The sequence below is a fragment of the Camelus ferus genome, chromosome 10 (genome assembly GCF_009834535.1).
Source record: "Camelus ferus isolate YT-003-E chromosome 10, BCGSAC_Cfer_1.0, whole genome shotgun sequence".
Classification (NCBI taxonomy): Eukaryota; Metazoa; Chordata; class Mammalia; order Artiodactyla; family Camelidae; genus Camelus; species Camelus ferus.
The window spans coordinates 7,491,887-7,515,637 of NC_045705.1; the positions used below are offsets into that span (position 1 = coordinate 7,491,887).

General features: G+C 39.8%; 1 protein-coding gene and 1 long non-coding RNA gene across 4 annotated transcripts in view; one reads left to right on the forward strand and one right to left on the reverse strand.

Moving 5' to 3' along the window:
* Positions 1–23,751, forward strand: part of MAML2 (mastermind like transcriptional coactivator 2) — a 342,622-nt gene that overhangs the window by 310,568 nt on the left and 8,303 nt on the right. Inside the window, exons 3-4 of one of the 2 annotated variants that reach the window (XM_014560729.2) lie at positions 17,050–17,253; positions 22,840–22,951. In XM_014560729.2, the coding sequence (XP_014416215.2) occupies positions 17,050–17,253; positions 22,840–22,951 (316 nt within the window). The remainder of the gene's footprint in view (positions 1–17,049; positions 17,254–22,839; positions 22,952–23,751) is intronic. The other variant, XM_032488286.1, reaches the window with a different exon arrangement.
* LOC116666305 lies at positions 765–9,067 on the reverse strand. Of its 2 annotated transcripts, XR_004323070.1 has the most exons (4): positions 8,412–9,067; positions 7,833–7,948; positions 1,896–1,958; positions 765–1,766 (listed from the first exon to the last, which is right to left on the reverse strand). It is a non-coding gene; the product is annotated as an uncharacterized LOC116666305 (long non-coding RNA). The 2 variants fall into 2 exon arrangements; XR_004323069.1 differs by having other exon boundaries at positions 765–1,958.

Sequence of the window (23,751 nt, forward strand, 5' to 3'; positions counted from 1 at the left end):
TGTTACTTTTAATATATATACTTATGTGACAGTACTGAGAGATACAGAATAACTAACACTATTGCTGATATTCTCAGATTATGACTATTACCCCCTAGCCAAACATACTTTTCTCTGACAAATAAAGCCTGCTATAGTTTTTTCTTTTTATTTTATTGAGTTATAGTCAGTTTACAATGTTGTGTCAATTTCTGGTGTAGAGCACAATTTCTCAGTTATACATGGACATACATATATTCATTGTTGCATTCTTTTTCACCGTGAGCTACCACAAGATCTTGTATATATTTCCCTGTGCTATACAGTATAATCTTGTTTATCTATTCTATATATACTAGTCAGTATCTACAAATTTCGGACTCCCAGTCTGTCTCTTCCCAGCCCCATCCCCCCTGGCAACAAGTTTGTATTCTATGTCTGTGAGTCTGTTTCTTTTTTGTATTTATGTTCATTTGTCTTTTTCTTTTCTTTCTTTCTTTTTCTTAGATTCCACGTATGAGCTATCTCATATGGTATTTTTTTCTCTCTTTCTGGCTTTCTTCATTTAGAATGACATTCTCCAGGGACATCCATGTTGTCATTTTTGTGGCTGAATAGTATTCCACTGTATAAATATACCACATCTTCTTTATCCAGTCATCTGTCGGTGGACATTTAGGCTGTTTCCATGTCTTGGCTCTTGTAAACAGTGCTGCTATGAACATTGGGGTGCAGGTGTCATCCTGAAGTAGGGTTCCTTCTGGATATATGCCCAGGAGCAGGATTCCTGGGTCATATGGTAAGTCTATTCCTAGTCTTTTGAGGAATCTCCACACTGTTTTGTACAGTGCCACCAGCAGTGCAGGAGGGTTCCCTTTCTCCAGCATCCGTCAGGCCTGCTGTAGTTTTTGATGTCTGCAGGAAGCAACTTTCCTTCTGGTTTACAGCATACATCACTGTTTGATTCAGAATATTGCATGTCCCTACTCTTCTCTCTTTTTTAATTCCCTATTCCTCTTAACTCATCCACAGTGTAATCAGGGAAGTTGAGGAGGGACTGTGTGAACCTCCAGCAGTCTCAAATGTGGCCTCTGTTGGCATCCTATGTCTCCAGCTAGTCTACAGGTTAACTACGAATGTTCCATTGATATCAGAGATGATTGTGTAGAACCCAGGGACCTGCCTCTTCCAGAGCGCCCCCTGCAGGTACAGGTAGGAAGGGACAGGGACAGGCCAGTTGACCTGCTCCTGTATCTCTCAGCTGATTTGCTCTAAATCCTCCAAAACAGGAAAACCAGTGTTTCGTTTAAATCTCTAAATAGAAATCAAGTTTGCTCGGCAAAATAGTCACAATGCATTTAACCTGTAAATACCTCAATTTTCAGTCTTGCCTCTCTGCTTGTATGTGTATCCGCATGTAATTAAAGATATAGAATGTAAATTTTCTCCAACCTCAGTATTTACATGTTGAAGCTACAATGAGGAGATAACCTCTGCTGAGACAGAAGTCAGGATGTTTACAATAATTATAACTGGCTTGGTCATTTAAGACATATTACAGTTTGTAACAAGTGGTTCATCCCCAAAGCTACAAATTGTTCCTGATTCAGTTCATGGACCTGCAAGCCACTAAGGAATATGTTTCAATAAGATGTGCTTTATAAATCTTGGTGGGCCTGAGTGTTTTCTCATCCTCGACCGGAGGTGTGAACGTTGAGGACTGTTTTGTAAGGTAGATCCCGGAACAGATGTCCTTGGACAGCACTTCTGGCCGCTAGCCGGAAATCCTGGGCGGAAAGAAAGCATATCAAAATGAATCACTTTCTGTATAATGTTGTGAATTATTATTTGCATTTAAATGGAAACGCTGCTGCCTTCCTTTGCTGTAATAGATGTGCACAAGTGCGTTGCCGTACCTTTCGTGGCTTCTCTAAGAACCGGAAGGACCAGGTATCAATGCCCACGTGGTTTTCTTCACCCTATAAGACCAAACTAGTAGTAAGTACGCAAGTTAGTTCCGCGGATGTTAAATTTGTCGAAAAGCTACTCACCACATACCAATAGCCTCTCTTTAATCTTTTTTAAGTCATAAATATAATTTACTCAAATAAACTATGTTATCCGGATTGATTGCTTTTCCTCTAAAAGTAGTGACCATCCCACTTTCTTTTATGACCAAGGACCCAGTGAAATCCAAAGATGAATACCTTCTCGGTCTGGAAAGCTATATTAGGGTATATGAATGAATGTCATATTACCTGGGAGAAAAATCATGACCCCGCCTGCCAAAAAGATGATTCAGGTAGAGTAAAGAACATGTATGAGAAAAATACTCAGATTTCTGAGGGGTCAAGGAAAAGTTGCAGCACTGGGGTATAGAAGGACTGCTGTGTGTGAGAATGACCGTCTTTAGCATTAAGCAATAGGTATTTATTTTAAAGGAACTGAATTGCCCTGCCTCTCATATGATCTATATAGCTACGTTCACATTACACCTAACCATGTTACTTTGTTTCTAAAGAGCTCGAAATACTTTAAGCTTAATTAACCCTCAAAATATTTACTAACTACCTCTTTAAAGTGGAATACTAATGCTTGCCCAATATCTTAAAAAAAAAAAAGCAACATTTAAAAATGGTTTTAGAATCTCAAGGGTGTCAATGCAGTTCTGTCTACAAGGAGAAAAGTTACAGTCAAGACCTGGCAAGGATTAGCTAAATATGATGAGCTGCAACCAAAAACCCATCAGGTGAATTAAGTTCTTGGATTATATAATCAAGCTGTGTCTTACTAACACCAAAACATTGGTTGATTCAGTTAATTTAGCAAAATAATTTTTTCAAGCCAATTACTTGGTAATACGTAGGCAAAAGAAAAAATTGTTGACTGATTTTAAGTTTCCATAATATTCAGTGTTTCATTCATTTCACATACTTGGCCCAAGTTCTGTGAAGTTTCTGGACAAACTAGAAATTTTTAAAATTATTTCTGTGTTTATTTTTTCTTATGTGGATGGCTAGATAACGATATTTTCCAATTATAAAGGGAAGCCAGTTGGCTCAAATTTAGTTACAGTTTGATTAAAATACTCAGAAATGCTCAGATATGTACTAAATGAGCTGTTGTTTGGATCCAGCCAGCAGCTGAAGAGCTGCTGCAGTCCCAGATGTATATCCTTTTAAAAAGGACCACATGGATCTGGAAATTGCAGAGCAATGTAAACACTGGAAACTGCACGATATATCAGTCTCCCTTCATGCATTCTCTTCTGATCAGCAGTGAGGAACATAAGCCACAAATGTTTACCCAGTTGAAAAATCACTGGACAGTTATGTTCAAATCAAGGATCTGTTTCCAGTTACAAGTAACAGAATCCAATACAATCAACCTACCCAAATTGCTGAGAAAAGAAGGTTAAAAGTTCACAGTTAACGCTGTACGTGCTAAGTTTAAGTTCAACTGTTTTAATCATAAAAAGATTGTATAATATCTTGAACTGACAAATAATAACAAATCTTCCTGAACAAAACATTTTATGTGATATTTGATGCTGATGTTTGCCTTCACTGAAATGTTTGATATGTATGTTACTTTCTAATAACAGCTAAATAATTTGAAGTCATGTTATAAATTACATATATCTGATTTGCAAGTAATTACTTATTCATTATTTATTTAATGACAAATATATACTGAATATGTCAGCCTTATGTGTGATGACAAGAATGCATCAATGCATAAAATAGTTCGTATTCTTAAAGTAGTAATAGTGTACGAAGAGAAAACATACATGTAAATAAATAATTGATATAGTCTATGAAAGAAACACAAGATCTGTTTGGGACTCAAGCAATACCAGTCACCTATGTTGACTATAATAGACCTACTTTATTCTGAATTCTCTATTCAGAGGAATTAATCTGCAGAGTCAGCTTGTGAACCCAAAGTTATAGGAGAAATGCTTGTAGATGAAAAAATGTCTTAAAAGGTGGTTGACAGCTAAAAATAATTTAAGACTCTTTACTCCACCTTCTAATTCCAAACAACAGAAACAAAGAAACTAAAATTTGTGTGTGTGTGTGTGTGTGTGTGTGTGTGCGCGCGTGCGCGTGCTAGATAGCCCTTATGTTATTACTCAACGCAGTTAAGAAAAAGTTTAGGTACTTCTTTCTAGATTCATAGCCATAAAGTAACAGCAGATCTGGTAATAGTTTTACAGCTTACTTGATCAATGTATTTGTTTACTTATTTGTTTGTTTGGTTTTTTGGGGATGTTAGGTAATTAGGTTTATTTATGTATTTAATGGAGGTACGGGGGATTGAACCCAGGACCTCGTGCGGGCGTTGTACCCCTGAGCTATACCCCCCTCCCTGATTTGATCAATGTAGACAGACAAGATAATCACACCAAAGAAAGTTGACCTTCCTCATTCGTCGGCGGTAGACTTTTCATTTAAGGTTATCATCTTTCTAAGACATTATTTTGGTACTCTGCAGATCAAAATGTGTTTGTATAGTTTGCATAAATAAGATTTGGTAAATAACCTGATTTTCTGGGAATTGATCCAAGTGAAACCTCTAATCTTTTGAAGTTCATCCCACAGTGATTATTAGGGAGAACTCAGCTTTTTTGAAGTCCCACTGAAGTATTTAGTGGCTTGCTTTCCTAATCCAAGGGAGACTTCAGGGCTGCATTTAACAGAGAACAGATGGCTCGTTTTCTAATGTCCTATGTGGTCATTATAATAATACATTCAAAAATAGCTAATCATGTCACAGTAGAGTAGATGGACACATTTGAGGACATGGACCATAGTCGCTCTACTGTATCAGTGCAATTACCAAGATAACCTCTCATTTCTCAGACGAGGAGATACGTCAGAATTCGTAGGCTACTTTGTAGGTCAATACGTTAGTGCAGAATGGATATTCAAAGCACGAAAATTATCTCTAGCAAAATATTTTGTAGACATTCTTTACAGAATTAGGGAAAAATACAGACCCTTTTACAGAATCAGTTCTGGGAAGTCAGATATTATGAGCAAAGCTATATAGTCCTGCACTGTGCGCTCCACACGGAATGCTATGAAGGGGTCCAGAGTTCAGCTTAATACATTTTTCAGCATTTCTATTCCCAGTTCACTTAAGTCAATCAGTTCAGAAGATGATCACCAGTAATCTTCCTCACTTTCGTTCCTCACTCCCCACTCCCAACCGGATCAATCTCATATTTGTTCATTATATGCAAAACCACTGCATGTCATAGTGTTAGGGTGCATTTTAGACTTCGTGGGGAAGAAAAGAAATCGAATTATTTCATCGCAGTGGTATTTATTGTCACCTTGACTCAATAAAAGTGGAATTCCAACAATTCTAGCCCTGGAATGGAATTTAGAGATTTTGATCTAACTTCCCTATCTTCAAGTTGGCGAAAGTAAGGCCTGGAGAGGTTAAAAAGAGAAGACTACAAAATTAAAAAGGTTCATAAGTCACATGAAACAGATTCCTACAAGAGGTAATAAAAGGATGTCATAGTGTGTAAGAAGAAGTAAAATTTGTCAAAGAAAATAATAGTTTAAAATAGGTGCTAACTTTTCTTGTATACTTGCTATGAGCCAGACTGTGCCATAAATTTTACCTGCATAATCTTATTTAGCTAACACAGCAATCATATGAGGAAGGCACTACTGTTTACTCCTTAATATTTAAGAAACCCAGACATAGAGACTTACAACTTGCCCTAGAACAATTAGCAAACTGTGGAGGAAATATTTAAATCCAGGCATTCTGACTACAAAAGCCAGATTTTTCATCACTATAGTATTTTGTCAGTGAGATCTGTGAGAATTTTTTTTAGATTTTTCACGTCTCTATCTTAAAGAGATAAAAAGCTAAAAATAGTCTATAAAATCCTTAGTAAAGTGAAATTTCAGAGTCAAAATTCCATGCTGGTTTTTGTTCTATTTCCAAAGGAAAAAATCTTACATTCTTTTCAAAGTATTAGAAGCTATCTTTGGAAATCAGTTCTTAAAAATTTCAGATTTGTTTCATGCATGATTTGGACATTATTTTTTTTCACAAAGAAAAAAGCCTATATATTTTTAAATTTTATTTATTTAATTTTTTGAGTGGGAGGTAATGAAGTTTATTTATTTGTTCTACTTTTAGAGGAGGTGGTGGGGGTTGAACTCAGGATCTTGTATATGCTAAGCATTCACTCTTCCACTTGAGCTATATCATCCCCTCCATGATTTGGACATTATTTTGATTTAAGAACCATCCTGGGTTCAATCCTCAGTACCCCCTGTTAAATAAATAACTTAATACATACATACGTACATGCATACATACATACATATGTACATGCATACATACGTACCCCTCCTCCCCAAAGGGACTTTCTTCCTTTTGAACTGTGGTGTCATTTATCCCTTCTTGATGCTCCATTATTACTTGTTACTGGATTGCTTTCACTTTTAATGAGAACAGAAAATGCTGATAACTTATCCCACCATCCAAACATTTCTAGAGGAATAGCGCAAGTTAGTGTGTAAAACCAGTTCCTGATGTATGTCTGTTTGAAACAAATGTTTTTGTAAAGAGGAGGTATAAGCTTAAGAGTTACACATTATACCAAAGAGAGGAGAAGAGGGGATTAATATCAAAACGATTTACAGAAATAAACTCAACAAAAGATAAAATTGCACGTGAACACAGTTTTCTAATCTCAGTTTAGGTGGTGGAGGCGGTGGTGCAGATGCTTAGCTGTTGCTAAGTTCAAGTCACCGAGCTCTTCTCTGGCTGATCATTGTCTGTTGGTTTATTGCTGGTATTGTTACAAACACCACACTCTCCTCACCACCTGATGATCAGAAACTGTATATTAGTTAGCCCCGTGCCTCCCGTGCTTTGTATGTGTGTGTATATGTTTAAATTTATATTTATACTTATATTCAGTGAATATCAAATTGACTTAAGAGGGAATACGAATATCAATTTCAAGTCTATTGCATGCCTGATACTGCTATACTAAACACTTTACTTTGTCATTTGTTCTTTTTTCTGATATTCAATTCATTTTTTATTTTTTATTGACGTAAAGTTGATTTATAATGTGTTAGTCTCTGGTGTACAGCATAGTGATTCAGTTATACACACACACATATATATATTCATTTATATATTCGTTTTCATGTTCTTTTTCATTATGGGTTATTACAAGGAATGGAGTATAGTTCTCTGTGCTATGCAGTGGAACCTTGTTTGTCATTTGTTCTTAATAGCCACCCTTTGAGGTAAATATTATTACCCCCATACAAAAAAGTAGACTTGAGATCTGAACCTAGTTCTGTCTGATCCCAGAATAACTGTTTTCACTGTTGCTGCCTACCCAAATTGCTTTTAGAACCGAAGAATATTTTCTTAAATATGTTGCCTTTTACCAGGTTTTATTAAGCCTTCAAAGTATCTTGCATTATACAGGCATACATGTCAAAAAAAAAAAAGAGAGACAAATTTCTTAACCTCTCTCCTCATCTTTAAAATGGGAATTATAATTAAAACAGAATTATTGTGAAGATTAAATGAGTAATAAATGTCCAACCCTCAACACATGGCCTGGCACATGGCTTCCAAAAGATGACAACTGTTAGTAGACATTGTGCTCCATCAGGGTCCTTCTTACAGCGCAGACACCCAGTCGTCGCCTCGTCATCATTGTCACAGCCTCCATCATCACTCACCACTAGCTCCTTTCCTTCCTCACACATCCTTTAGGCCCTCTCTAAGGAGACACACCCTTAAAAGCAACACTGGATTTAACAATATTGCTCAACCATTGCCTTCTCTCTCACCTTGGCTTTCCAGGTGCCTTTGAAAAGACCATTTTTATCCCATGTGTCTTCCAGCAGGAAGTTCTGTCCCCATTTTCTACTTCACACTTCTTCCTCATTTATTCGTGTATTTATTTCTACAAAAAAAAAAAAAAATTATGGAGAGCCCACTATACCCTAGGAATATCCTGGTCGACATCCCAGCCTTTTAGCATTTATAAAGGGAGATGGATGCCAACAAGCAAGCAGTTGTGATACGGAGTGACAAATGGTACCTAATGGGTCGGTGCCAGCTGTTAGCGAAGAACAGAAGAGGGGCACTGAGTAGCCTTGGGAGGTCAGAGAAGACTCCTTAAACACATGACATCTGAGCTGAGCCTGGAAAGAATGGGTGTTTACTTGGTACAGAGGGGCAGGGGAAGAATGTTCCAGGCAGAGAGGATGTGAGCATCTGCAAAAATGTGGAGAGGAGAAAGAGTGCTGTGAGTTTGGAGACTGCAAGTGGTTTAATACCACTGCGGTATAAAGTGAAGAGCTGACATGTTGAGAGATGGAACTGGAGAAAGATACAGAGGCTAGATCATGGCGAAACTTATTTACCATTTTGGGGAGTTCGGTCTTGATTCCAAAGGCAATGAAGAGCCACGAATGGTTTCAGCTGGGAGTGCAGTGTAGGGGATGTATCCAAGGGGAAAATCATTTCATTCCTTCCAGAGATACTAACCTTTGAGGGATGGGAGGTAAAGTTCTCAACCTGAGGTCCATGGATGTTTAGGAGATTTGTAAGCTGCCAAGAATTGTAAACAAAATTGTTCGTCATATGTGTACTGGAGGGGCGGGGAGGAGAGACAGAATCCATAGCTTTGTGAAATCCTCAAAAAGCACTGTTCTCCAAAGACAAGTTTGAAACCACTGCTCTAGGGGCAGAAAGCGAAAAGCTAACTTACAGAGCAGAAATTTCAGGTCTGCCACAAAGGGCCCTTCTAAAGTTGAAGAGTATCTCTTTTCAGAAAAATTTCTCATTCCTTCCCCTGAGTTACCAAAGTCTTCCCACTCCACCCTGACCCACTGACGTTTTGTTCCTGGCCACTCTCCCACCTAAACGCTGCTTCCTCGCTCATGGAACTGTTCTCCTGAGCCAGCCCATAAGAAGTGTCCACCTCAGAGGCTAAGAATAGACACAGTGTCCTGGTGACTTGAAAATTAGGTAACATTTGAAGGGTGAACTCGGCGGTGACCACAAACTCATTCTAATCTTTTGAACCGAACAGATTATAAACATATTATCAGGGTTTCCCTGCAGGGTGGAGAAGGTCCTGAGCAAGCGAAGAAAAATGTTCTATTAAATAGAAGAGAAAAGCAGCTACTGTTTATAGTTGGAAAGGATTAAAAAAAAAAAAAACTAATCTTAATACAGCCTTCACTGTTTGCATGTTCCACCTTTCCACATCTCCCTTACCCCTCTGCCCTGCCAACAAGCCAGCTCTATCAGACAAGCTATATTCTCTCAAGCAAATAGATTTTATTCCATTCATTTCTCCTTAAGATACCTTCCTGGATTTGGATATGTGTCCTTCATCTTTTAGTTAGGTTTTGTGACCTCGTATGGGCCAATACCTTAACCTTTCTGGGCAGTGTCTTCATCTGTCAAAATGCAGTTGGATGAAAGATCTATATAACACGTTGCTTTTCGGTTTTCGCTGTTTGTGACGGTAGCTGGAGTGGAGGGCTATTGGAAAGCAGCTCTTGTGACAGATATTTCTTACTCCCAACTTGCCTGTTCCTTCCGAGGATTGCTGGGTACTTTTCTCTAAGGCATTTTACCATTTTAATGTAAAAGACCAAAGGACTTAGCATGACTTGGTTAGAACAGCCAAATAGATTTTTTCCATAAAGGGCCAGAGAGTAAATATTTTCAGCTTTGGGGGCCAAAAGGTGTCTGTCACAGCTATTCAGCTCCATCGTAGTGTGGAAGCAGCCACAGACAATATATAAATGAATGTGCGTGGCTACGTTCCAATACAATTGTATTTACCAAAAAAGTTGGCAAGCTGGACTTGACTGGTCATGTCATAGTTTATAGTGACCCTTGAAATAAAAGCCTGGAAACCTGAAGATAGTAGTGTTTTAGCCCTTCGGGCTTTCTGTTTCAAAGTTGTTTCCTGGATGGTTTCCTGATCATTGTTCTGTTGTCGTTGTCATTGTTGTTTTCGTGTCAAACCAGAACCGTTGGATTCTTCCAGCCACCCACAGCCACCTCACCACCCGTGCCCCAGATAAATAACTGAAGGGCCAGCTTGTGGGGAATCTGAAACAGTTAAGGCAACTTGTTTCTCAGGCAGAGAAACAGACAAATGGCTTCCTAAGTAGACAGTTCAGAAGATGAATAGCCCTGGGGAAGAGTCAGGCAGTGAGTTCACTGAGACAGGGGGAGAAGGGAGGGAAGAGACGAGGGGGGAGAGAAGAAAGATTGATTGAATTCAGAAAACCAGTTTGTAAGATCTACTGTACAGACTTGCCCAGCTGGGGACTTTATCTTGAATTTGTTTTGCAAATTGCAGATGCCTGGCTTTGGAAGCCAAGAAAAAGAAAGGGCAGTCATTGCACGCCAAAACACTCTCATGGATCCCAAGTAACTTACTTCATTTTTGTGGGGGGAGGGAGATCATTATATAGCCCCCTTCCAAAATAAGTTAAGAGAAACAGAGAGCCATTTTACCCAGATGCCCAGAACAAGACAAATATTTTTAGACTTTTTTTTAATCTTAAGAGAACAATACCTGCCTGATAACTGCTTGCTTTGTGAAACTTACTGTGTCACTGTTCAGCCCAGAAAACTGCTTTAACGGTAAAATGGACCGAACTCAACGAGTCTTAACATTTCAACATACTTCGGTGAAACCAGGGGTATTTTGGTTGCTGTTTTAGGACGCGTCTAATTTGGATCCCTTTCGACCTTTTGCTGAAATCAGCCCTCCTTCACAGAACCATTGCATTCTATTAAAGTCAAAGAAAGAGGCAATCTTAGCAGTTTTATTAGTTAGCATTTTTAAAAAGATCTTTCACAAATTGACCGTGATTTACAGAGCTGTTTTGTCAAAGTCAGACCTAGGGGCCAGACTGCTCCTCTAGTGTTTGTTACTGAGATTTACAAGGTGTTCTTCATACATTCTCTTCCTGTAAATTTTTATGCCTGAAGTTTTAAAGAAGAGGGTATTGATGAATTAGCTGTTAGGGCTGGGATAGTAGGGGGTTGCTTCTAATTTCTAATCTGGACATTTTTTCAAAAGGACTTCAGACTGGCTGTAAGAGAAATGTAGGCGATAACAAGGACTGGTAATTTGTCCTTTAAGGAAAAGGAGTTCCCACTTAAAAGAGTTTAGCTGTTCCCTTAATTTTCTGCCAGGTTTTATAGGCATAGTTTGTGATCTGGTTCTGTTAGTACTTCCTGTTGTGATCCATGGACAAAATCTTTTTTTTTTTTAATTGAAGTGTAGTCAGTTACAATGTGTCCATCTCTGGTGTACAGCATCATGTCCCAGTCATGCATATACATACATATATTCTTTTTCATATTCTTTTTCATTAAAGGTTATTACAAGATATTGAATATAGTTCCCATGCTATACAGAAGATATGGGCAAGATCTTAAGTCAACAAAGTAACAAATTTGGGAAAGCATTCGTTTACCCTGTTTTCCATATATTAAAACATGCATCCAGCTTCCTATACACGTAAATCAACCTTACACACTGCCATTCACTGGTGAACATCTTTTGATTTATCCAGCTAAAATGTTTGGTCATGATATACATGATAAGCCAAATGGTCTCCCAACATTCTTGAGACCATTCTGGAAGACAAATCTCCCATCCATATCCTGGTTGGAAAACCTGGAAGTGCAGACAAGCTGGGAGTTTTCCAGTGGGCTGTGTGGCCTTTGATCCCCAAGGTCTGAAGAATGCCGGATGCTTAGAAGATGCTCAACAAATACCTATTGAATATAAACAAGAGTAGAGTGAAGATAATCATTTGAACAATATAGCTAGATTGTTGGCAGAGCTTTATTAAAAGAATACAGGCATGCTTTCATTGCTCTAGTCATCCTGGGCTGGATTAAAACAAGGACTAAGAAGCTTTAACCATCTTTAAGCACTTGGCATACTACCCTAACTCAGTGACTTAACTAGTACTATCTAAGAAGTTCATAGTAGACTAAATGTAACTTGAACTCAGTGGTAATGGAAGTTAAAGCAGGCAAGAAATAAATGAAATAAGAATGGCAGCAGAATTAATAATCAGAGAGCTACAGGAACTGCCCCGAACCAAAGACTGCTTCCCGGGAATCACTCAGATTTGTCTGATTTCCTTTTGTTACTTTTCGCAGACAGCGTTTCTTTCTCCTCAAATAAAATATTCCTGGGACACACAGCAAAAAAAAAAATCTTAAATACACACACACGCACACTCACATAGATGTGGAAAACTATCTGTAAGTGCAAATTGAATGTAAATTGAGATTAAATCCCAAGAGGATAGTCAGAAGCCTATTTTGTAGGCTAGCATTAATTACTGTAGTTTATTGGTAGAAACAGAAAAAAAAACCACACACACACACACACACACAAAATGAAAGGTCATTCAAGTTCCTGATTTGAACTAGTCTCTAGAAACCTGGGTTTTCTAGCATATAAAAGACTACATTAGTAGAAATAGCCTAATTCATTCCCAGTCTCACACACACACACTTCCATCTCTGGGCTGAGGATGTGCCATTTTTACCATGACCTTCACGGATTCCCGAGGAGAGAAATGAGTGTTGAGGGAGACACAGATGATTTCTATTAAGTCAAGTTCTACATGGGCTGAGCGTAAGGCAGAGAGTAAGGCTGAATATGGAAAGCAAAGCCAACACATAGGAGCATATTTTTCTTTCACAATATTTTATGTACTAAAGTTGGCACAGTATCTTGGCAATGACAGCAAGCCTGTGTAAGGAGGTGTTTTGTGTTTCATAGCTAACATAAGGGCAAAAAAATGGAGCAGCCACCAAATATTACTTCCATCCTGAACTGAAGGAATGTGTATGTGAGAGTATACGGCACATCCCATGGGCTGAAAACGACAAGGTTTAAAAATCCACAGAATTCCAGAAGAGAGCTTATCTCTTATGTTATTACATCTTTAGTATTATAAAGGAGTGAAACTAAATTTAGCACAGTCCATCTGTTTGATGGCAGAGATAGAAAGAGGCATAGTTACATTTTCTTGGCATGCTGATCTTTTATAAATCTTAGTGGAGGGTGGTTTTCAAGATTTCCCTGGAAATTATTTTGATGTTTACCAATTCTGCCGACATTAAGCACTCTGTCCACCTCTTTTCTTTCTCTTCATTTCCTCCTTTCTAAATCCTTTTTTCATCCTTAAAAAATAAAAAACTGTCCCGGCACAGAGTAGATACCCAGTGAAATTTATCAAATTCATTAATGGATGGATGGATGCATGGGTGACTAGATGCGGGATTGGGAGATCTGGATTTAATCCTAGGGCACTAGTGGGTATCATTCCACCTAATGGAAATTATTATGCTTTGCTTTTTACTGTATGTGGGTCTTGTGATGTGTGTATCTTAGATTCCCAGATAAAATAAAAGCCAGAGATCTTAATTTCAAATGCCACCATGGGGGTCCAGGTAAAGTAATAGAAATGAGGGAAAAGGTTAGATATAATAAAACAACAAATGGTGGGGACTGTGGGCAACAGGAGAGCACAAAGGCCTACCTGTTTTTAAAAAAAATGACTACTCAGCCATAAAAAAAAAAAAGAGTGAAATAATGCTATTTTCAGCAACATGGATGGACCTAGAGATTATCATACTAAATGAAGTAAGTCAGAGAAAGACAAGGATATGGTATTACCTATATGTGGAATCTAAAAAGAAAAAACATGGCACAAATGAACTTAGGTACAAAACAGAAACAGATTCACAGGCACAGAAACAAACTTGGCTATCTAAGGGACAAACTGGGAGTCTGGGATGCGCAGATACAAAGTACTCTATATAAAATAGTTGAACAACAAGGTCCTCCTGTAGAGCGCAGAGAACTACATTCAGTATGCTGTAATAACCTATAACGATAAAGAATGTAAAAAAGAATATATATATGTATCACTGAATCACTATGTTGTGCACCAGAAATTAACACAACACTGTAAATCAGCTATACTTCAATTAAAAAAAAAAAGAGGTCAAACACACGACATGTGCAATCCAGGTACACTCACAGCATAAGCTCCTTCACGAAAACAATTGTTTTTAAAACATCTCTGCCATACACGGAGTAATACAAAGATAGGTAAATAAGGAAACTATTAATTGCTGAAAGGTATCTAATACCTGCTAAGTGCCTGGAACTGTTCTCAATTTCAGCTGGCCTAATATGATGTCAATATAATTACCTTCATTTTACATACAAGGACATGAAGGCACACTACTTAGTAAATGTATCTTGGTTGCCCTATTAACAAATATTTGGATGTTAAGAAAAAAAAAAAAAAAACGGCACAGCAAAGAACCAAGTGTCAGGGCCCTGAGCTGAGCCGTTAAGCTACATGCAAGAAGCAGGGTCGAAGTGGTTGTAGGACACGTGGAGTGAAGTCTTTGCCCAGAGCCATGATAGATTTCCCGCTGATTGACCTGACTGGGCATTGGGTGCAGACGTGTTAGAGGATGGCTCCTTTCAGCTGCCCAGAGGATGTTCCTGCCTCAGAGCTGACTCCCAATTATTTTTCCTTAACCCGAGGAGAGGACCGCCCCCTCCCGGTCCCCACACCCCTGCCCTTCTCCCTAAAGCCCTCCCTCCCACCTGCCTGACTGAGGCTGCTCCCCCTTGAGCGGAGCACTCAGCAACATTTACTGCAGGGGCAGCTGGGTTGGCCAAGGTTTAAAGCCTGAAACTCTTTCTCTTCAACTTCTCCTGTCCCAGCTGAGAGCCGGCAGCGCGCAGTGAAGTTCTCAACTGCTTCCGGCGAAGTGACGTCTCGGAGCACAGGTTTCTCATTTGCAAACTTAGAGTGATGATGCTAGTTCTTGGTCCTTGTTGTGTTACGAGGATGAAATGAGATAAATCCCATAAAGCGCTGCACACAGTGACTGGCCTGAAATAAACCTCAGTGCGTGGTCATTTTAGGATTATTTTGTATCCCCTGCTTTTGAGGCAGTTGGTCAGCTCTGTAGCCCCAGCGATTGCTAAAGCAAGACCACGTTTCCTGCACCCCCAGGCTGTGGACTGGTGGCTTTTTTTTTTTTTTTTTTAGCTCAGCAGATAACCAAAGAAAGGAGATAAAACAACAGAGACTGTCCACAACTGGAGTGCCTGCACTGCTCCTCGGACATCACTGGAGTTGCTTTGTCTTTTTAATCTCTTATAACCTCACACAGTCCAGCTGGGGAATGAAAATTGGACTTCATTGCTCCCACAGATCTAGTGTCTCAAAGAGCATTCCCCGGATCAATGAGCTTCAGAATCACCTGAGTAGGTCCCCGATCTGCCCCGCCTCAGAATTTCTGGAGCAAAGCCTGGGCGTGTGTTTCACAGATGAATATCCGTCCAAGTGTGTGGATCTTTAATCTAAAACTTGGTTCTGTATATTCCTGTATTTTTACATGTAAGTGATACAGGAAGAACGGATGTGGGGCATGAGGAGGGCTGTGCCCGAGGTCTCAGCTGAGCCCCTGGGACGGGCCCTGCCAAGTGTGGGTCCTCGGCTTCGCACAGGAAAGAATTCAGGAGAGAGCCACAGTTGCCTAAAGGCAGATTTATTTAGAGAGATACATACTGCATAGAGTGCAAGCTATTTCAAGAGGCGAGAGAAAAGCCACGAGGGGTGGGAGCTCAAATTAAAGTAAAGGTAGGTACACACTCCATAGACAGAGTGTGGACCTGTCTCCGAAGACAAGGGAGCAAGAGAGGCGTCCCGAGGCGCGATGTTGCCAGTTTTTATGGGCTCGGTAGCTCCACACGCCAAGTGGGAGGACCATTCCAACTACCCTAGGGAAGGGGCTGTGATTCCCAGGGACTGGGCCACTGCCCACTCTTTGACCTTCTATGGTTAGTCTTGGAACTGTCATGGCACCTGAGGGCATATTATTCACCATGCTAACATATTACAATGAGCATATAATGAAGCTCAAGGTCTACTAGAAGTCAAACCTCCTGCCATCTTGAGCTTCAAGGTCTACCGGGAGTTGAATCTTCTGCCATTTTGGTGTGAATTGCTGTGTCATTCCTTGAATGGCTGTGCCCTGCCCCCTTCCCTCCTGTCTCATAAGCATGGAATTTCTTCCTGAATTAGATGATAAATTCTCCAAAGTGAGCATTGTGTTTTCTAGTTTTCTTATAACCCCAGCCGTGTACTGCTCAGTCCTAAAGACACCATTGGGAATTAGTGAAAATATCGGCTAGGTTTAGCTTTCTGCCCTGTGGGGTCAATGCCTAAAGATTGGTAGAGACCTGAAATTAGAATGGCAAGTCACCAGTACCCAGTATTGTTTAATATGCAATTGTGAGTCTTTAACCAATACTTCCTTATTGTCAGTTGGTGTTCAACTGATTAATGCACTGAGATTCCTGACTTACCGATCAGGGAGAAAAATTAACAAGTCTCGGAAAAGCGAAGTCCCTTCCAAGTTTCAGTGTTTATGAAACATAAACTCAACAGGTCTTCCTGCCTTATCACAGAAAGCTAGGCCCCTTCTGTCCAAAATGGTTACTCAACTTTTAACCTCATGAATTGAAACGATTTTTATTGCAGGGTTAGCAACGACATGTGCTAACTTTAGGAAGAAGGAAGAACTTGTTACTTTATGATGTGTTTGTTCCTGAGCAATTGAGAAGTTTGCCATATGTTTTCATGGTGATTTTCTTTGAGGTTTCATAAACGCCTTCTGGAATGTGGAGGGTCCACCGTCAGAGTCATCTGGGAGCTTTTCCAGCACCCTGATGTCCTTAACCCGGCTGCCTCTGGTTGCTGTGATATACAATTATTTTCTCTACATTAAAAAAGAAAATAGTTCTCTGATCTCCAACCCATTAACCGTGTTTGATCTTAACAAGTTGACAAATGTTCAGAATCAAAGCTTATGATCTTTGTACGACTTTTTTCTTCTTTGAATTCACAGTAGCTTTCCACCCCACCCCACCCCACCCCCACCACCCCTGCCCCTTCTCTTTTTTAGGACCAACAGTCTGTGGTAGGCCAGAACCCAGGCCCCAGTCCAAGTCCCAACCCCTGCTCAAATCCAAACACTGGAAGTGGTTACATGAACTCTCAGCAATCACTGTTGAATCAGCAATTGATGGGAAAGAAACAGACTCTACAGAGGCAGATCCTGGAGCAGAAACAGCAGCTTCTCCTCCAGCAGCAGATGCTGGTTGACACGGTAAAACCTTCTCCTAATTTCTACTGCACGCACCTGTTGGCCCAACAGAGGGAATTCATTATTTTCCATTTCTGCTTACTGCCCTTTTCTCTGGGTCTACCTATGTGACAGCAACCAGGGTGTCCTGGCTGTAAGAGAGGCTAATTCTGTACATGCAAAGCGCTGCGGGGCAAACACAAAACAAAACAAACCACTTGATTTACCAGCTGCTGAACAGTTGGAATGCAGGCACCTGAGCTAACTCGCCCTGCCCAGCCCAGGAATGTTCAGAATCACCAACATGGGCATTTGAATCCGGCAAAAGACACCGGTGTCGTTCCACAGCCCTGGGGGGCAACACTTTGATCAATTCAAATCCAAACTGATTTTTTTTAAAGAGAAAAGAGTTTTAACAGCAGTTTTAAAAGCCAGCATGATGTTTCAGAACTTGAGATTTGGCTTCCAAAGCAAAGCATCTCAGAATGGGAGATGTTTTTTAAGAAAAGTGAAAATGTATTTTCCACTTTCGCCCTGTGTAAATGGCCTTACCTTAAAGGCGAGGTCATTAGCTCCCACACATCACCCAGGCATTAGCCCTGCTTCAGTATCTATCTGCTCGCCCCTCTGTATTCACAAACTCATACGTTCCACAGCTGACCCAAACCCTTCCTGCCTCCCATGACCAAAGCCCTCTCTCCAAATGTTACTCTCTGCCTTCAAACTATTTGGCCAAAAGAAAGAAGAAAGAGGCAAAGTTGACCATCTCCAGGTCGAGAGAACCAAGGTACGCAGAAAAAAAACAGAAAACAAAATTTAAAAAGTTTACACTCAAGGAGCTTTGCAGTAAGACTCAAACCTGGGGTGTGGTAAGCCCCGTAATTCACTCAGGGAGTATTTACTAATTTGTGATGGGGCTACAGCCATAAACAAGACAACCCTGTCTTTGTCCTTAAGGAGCTTAGAGCCCACGGGGCGGGGGGTGGGGTGTCAAATAAACAGGCCTTTGTAATACATGTGGTTAAATGCTGTGATGTGGGAATGACCAGAAACTGTTTCAGAGAGGAAGTTATATCTACTGAAGATCTGAAGGTGGAGAAGGAGATGGAGGGAACAACAGGGGAGGGTCCAGACAGAAGGACCAGCATGTTCAAAGACTCAGGGACAATGAAGTCTCCTACATCCTACGGTTGCCAAGGCATAGGATGTGCATGAGGATATGGAAGCGAAAGTCCAGGAGGCCAGCAATCAGCGACCAGGAGATAATACTTAATAAATCAGAATTTACCTTGTCAAAAGCAATGGAGAGGACTTAAAAGCATTTTCAAGAAGGAAGTACTAAATTCAGATTTGGGTTTTAATAAAGATATAAACATAGTGAGGGAAAACGTAATGGAGGGAAAGGTAAAATCCAGCCCAGACAGATTGTAGATTGTCTCCCAGCAGAGAGAAAATTTGACTTTGACTTTGAAGGACGTAGGGTTCTGATGGCTAGAGTGGTCCACCATTCCAGGTGGAGGGTGGAGCAGAGACCAAAAGGTACAACCTAGGTGTGTATTTGTTGGTTCGTTTGAGATTGTATTATGTTGAATGCATAACCAAGAGTATAAATCACAACGTAACAATCATTTATGTTTCTTAAGGAATGACCAATGGCATTAAGTTTGGAGTCCAGGGCATGTGAGAAGAAAGAGTGAGAAATAAATGTATTTGACCTTGAGTAAGGAAGAGTGAGAGAGAAATTTACAGGTGACCTTGAGTGCTGCCCTAAGGTGTAAGCTGCAGGGGAACCACTGGTGAGATTACTAAGTGGTCTAATTTCTACCATAAATCATAGCTTTGAAAATTTCATTCTGCCCACCCACTCTTTCCCTTTTTTTTTTGATCTTTGTAAACTAAGTAGCTTAGAGACAAGGGCAGTAGAAGAGAAAAACACACAATCTATGTTTGGCTTACTGGGTCCTCTATCATCATTCCCATCAATACCACTAACTTGTTGACTTAGAGCAGGAAGAGGTTGAATTTCTGGGTTTTCAGCTCTCTTTAGAAGGCAAGGAAATGTTCCGTGAGGGTCCTGTCCTGGCACTGCCCTGACTCCCGTGGAGCCCAGGATGAGTCACCACTGGGACAGGTGCAAAGGGCAGGGGCACAAGCTGTGAGAGATGAATGAGAATGAGGCTGCTGTTTTTGTGACTTTTTATAAACCATTCACATTTCTTTTTGTTTGGCTGCCACTGAGGGTGCCTGCGCTTTTTAGCATATCCAGGAAGAAACAGTCTTTGATGCCACTTTACATTGGCACATGCTTTGTAGTCATTTGCAGTCAGTTGGCAAGGCCAGCGAGGCTCCTAAACTGAGACATTTTCTCATGAAAGTGTGTTATCCTTACTCCCTATTCTTCTCCCACCAAGAAACACAAAGAGGAGGGATAAGTAGTGCTTGTTACAATGGGCATCATAATTTCCAACACGTTTTGTGCACCTACTATGTGCCAGGCACCATGCTGAGCTTTGACAGAATTAAAGGATTGGTCCTTACAGCGGGAGTGTGAGGGAGGTCCTAGAATTACCCGCATCTCACCTTTCAAGATGGCGAAACTGAAGCAGGGCAGATATGGGCAACAGAAGATTATTTCTGTATTAGCTTTTTGGGTCCAAGATATTTGGTTATCATGAGACATGAGTTGATAAGTTAAATTTCATGTCACATAGACGTAAGCTCAGGGAGGGCCCGTGAATTTACACGTGCATAGAATGGGAAAGTCATTGTCTTGCAAATGCTGTGGCCTCCATTTGGTGTCAGAGTCTGGTCTCTGCTGTTCTTCAGCACAAGTGACAACAGGGTATTTCTATAATGGTCCATATGCAAGGCCGTTAACGCTAACTCACTTGTGAACAAGGACTTTCAGAAACTCAAGTTTCCAGAGATGTATATGTTAACCCTTTGAACAACCTAATTTGCCCCTCAGGAGAATAAAAAGTCAATTAGATTAGGTTGAATATATGTAAAAATAAATCCAGATTCAAAATCTAGTCTTTAAATGGGGAACCAAGGGTCTGATTATCACACACACATACGCGCGCACACACTCATGAATTCTGTTTTCTTAGAGACAGTAGAAACTCTTAAATACATAAGAAAAAATGATTGATGCTTTTGACAAAGAGAAGATTTCAGAAAGCCCACACTTGGCATAAAAATCAAAACTGTCAGCTTGCACAATCGTTTATAAGTAGGAATGGTTGAACATTGCCACATTTGGGTTCATGGAACATCTCGAGCTGTTTCTTAAACATTTAGGGTTTGGGCAAAACCAGAAAGACTTTCACCAACCACTTTTTCCCTTAATTTGTAAACCCAGATTTAAAAGAAATGTAATCCATATGCTTCTGATTCATTTACACTTAGCTCATCAAAATCGTGTTTTATATCAATTACTTGATGCCCCCAAATCCCTGAGTCTTTCAAGTCTTTTCCCTTAGAAACAAGAATTTGAATTTGGTTTGTTGTTGTTTTAAGATCATTTTTTTTCCCTCTGTAGTAGATTTATTCTACTTCGAAGGATTGCAATTTGATGGAAAACTGAGAAATACATGGTTTAAGTGGGTTCTAAGTTAGGCAGCCCACATGTGGCTTCCATCTAATTTTCCCATCTATCTGTTACAAGGTTTTCTTTTCTATTTATTGACTTTTCTATAATTATATTGTTCTCTGTGTACCTATGTCAATTGTTTTTATCATTGAAAAGGGGGCTTGCTTTGGGGCACATATAAAGTTGCAGTGAAGCATTTATAAAAAACTCCCTGATCGCTACTGAGAAAGAAAAAACATCCCTTGATGTCCAGAACTGATAGGGCACCCACAGCCAGGCTGTTTTTTTTGTTTGTTTTTGTTTTTGTTTTTGTTTTTTTTGATGGAGGTACTGGGGATTGAACCCAGGACCTAACGCAAGCTAAGCGTGCACCCTACCGCGGAGCTACACCCACCTCACCCCTCCCAAGCTGTTTTGTTCTGTTGGACATAAACATTTTACAGGACACCAACCTCAGACAGGGTTGCTCTGAGAGCATGTTAAAATGAGACAAAAGAAGGCCACTTCATAATTTCATCTAAAAATAGATATAAACAAGGTCACTGTGTAACCCACAAAACACCAAAAATTCCCCTCTTGTGCTGAATGAGTGACAAATATTTCTCTACTTAGCCATAGAATCAACCTCACTTTCTGACAGCTTACAACCTAGAACAAATCCCGGCTTCGTTAGACTCTCCTTAAATCACCCAAGCAAAGCCCAAATCCTATAATAGGTTCTTTCTAACACGCCCCAGCTGAGACACCCTCTGGTCCCCAGAATGTACGGTCTCCCTTCCTGCAGCAAGGGATAACCCCAACAGGTGTGTTCCTGATGCTCTTTGGCTGAGGGCGTTGGCAATTTAAAAAGGATGCCCCCAGGTCCTCTGTGAGCCCCTACGCTCACCTCCTCTAAAGATCGAAAGGGGGCCCATTCCAGAAGGAAGAAAAGAAAGGAGTCTGGGGAATCTCTGGGCTCTGAGGATGGGGTGCTGAAAGACGGAGCAGCGAGAGGCCCTTGTGCTGTGTGGTGGGAAAGCCTGAGCTGTTAACTCAGGATTTGGTTTTTGTGCTACCACTGTGTGATCTTCGACAAGTTGCTTAGCCTCCATTGCCTCATCTGTTAAGTGGGGATAATCACACCTTCCTTCCATGGTTGTTTATGATGGAGGAAAATGAGCTAATATGCATATAGTGCCTGCACCTCCTCCTGTATAAGGTTCCCAGATTTAGCAAATAAAAACACAGAATGCCAGAGTGCCCTGCACTGTATCTGGCAACCCTCTCCTGTGCCTCCCACACTCAATGGGACTAGAATTACATGTAGGTACCATAGTATATCAGGTGTGCTACGAAGTAAAATAGCGATACCCAACCCAGGAACCACAGAAATTTCATCCTCATTGAAAGCTCATTGGAACAGAAAGAAAATGAGAGTATTTACTAGACCCAAAGCACATGTTCAATGTTAAGGAGAGGTAGAAATTACACTTCCATGCAGGAAACTGAATGGAAAAGATTTGTCTCTAAATAAGATCCATACATAGAAAACAAACTATGGTTACCAAAGGGGAAAGGAATGGGGGAGGGATGAATCAGGAGTTTGGGGTTAACAGAAACACGTTACTGTATATAAAATGGATAAACAATGAGGACCTACTGTATAGCACAGGGAACTATATTGAATATCTTGTAATAACATATAATGGAAAAGAATCTGAAATATATATATATATATGTATGTATGTGTGTATAACTGAATCACTTTGCTGTACACCGGAAACTAACAGTATAAATGGACTACACTTCAATAAAGAACAAAATTTTTTTAATCAAATAATTAAATAAATAAGTTCCATAATTCGCCACTATGGCTGCAATTCGTACATAAAAACTACAAAGTAGGGTCCGTGATTTGCAACTGTGACTGCAGAATTGTTCTTACATTCTTGCTTTTCTGAATAACAATCTATATGGTTTTTTTTTATGAGAGAGAAAGTAACAATGCGATTTAATATGTTTTCTTTTGTGTTTTCAAGGAGAAAATTGCTCCGCAAGATCAGATAAACAGACATTTGACAAGGCCACCCCCAGATTATAAAGACCAAAGAAGAAACGTAGGCAGTGTGCAGCCCACTGCTCAGTATTCTGGTAAGTGTTCTTAAAAACTGATAAAAACCCTAACTGCGGAAGGATGCAAACTGTTCAGTGTTTAGTATTTCCTCCTTTCCCATCTCTTACTTAACTGTAACATCTTTCTTAGAATCCTTCTCCAGCTCCTGTTTAACGTTCAGATCAAGACCCAACTTGAATATTTTTCAGTCCACTCAGCAGTTTCTCTTGCTTATTCTTGTTCCTCAATCACATATTTCACTGCTCACCACACCACCTGAGTCAAAAAAAAGGGTAAATATTTTCTAACTGCTAGGTTCAACCGTGCTCCTCCCAACAGCGTATCTTGATCCAGATAGTGTAAGGTAAGCAGACATTTCTCCCTGTTAGTCACATTTGTAATTCGCATGAAGCCCAGTCTTTCTATCTTCACCTTTGAGCTCATGTCCCTAAGACAAATAGCCCTACTGCCCGCAAACAATTGAAAAGCAAATTAAGTCTTTATGAAGTCTCTCAAAAATTACCAAGGTGACTTGCATTTAAAATACAAAGCAAAACTTCTTTTTTTTTAATTAAGCTTTTTTAAATTTCAGAATTTTCCAATATTATTTCTCAAAAAATTTAAAATTTGGAAAATAAACAAAGTAAAATTCAAAAACTTTTATTGTTTCTGTGGTTATGGGAGAATACCACATATGAGGATTCTTTTTTCCTTTCCTTTTCTGTGTATTTTTTTTTAATTTTGTTTTCTATTGAAGTGTAGTTGATTTATGTTAGTTTCAGGTGTACAGCAAAGCGACATATACATACCTCAACCTATTTTTTTCAGATTATTTTCC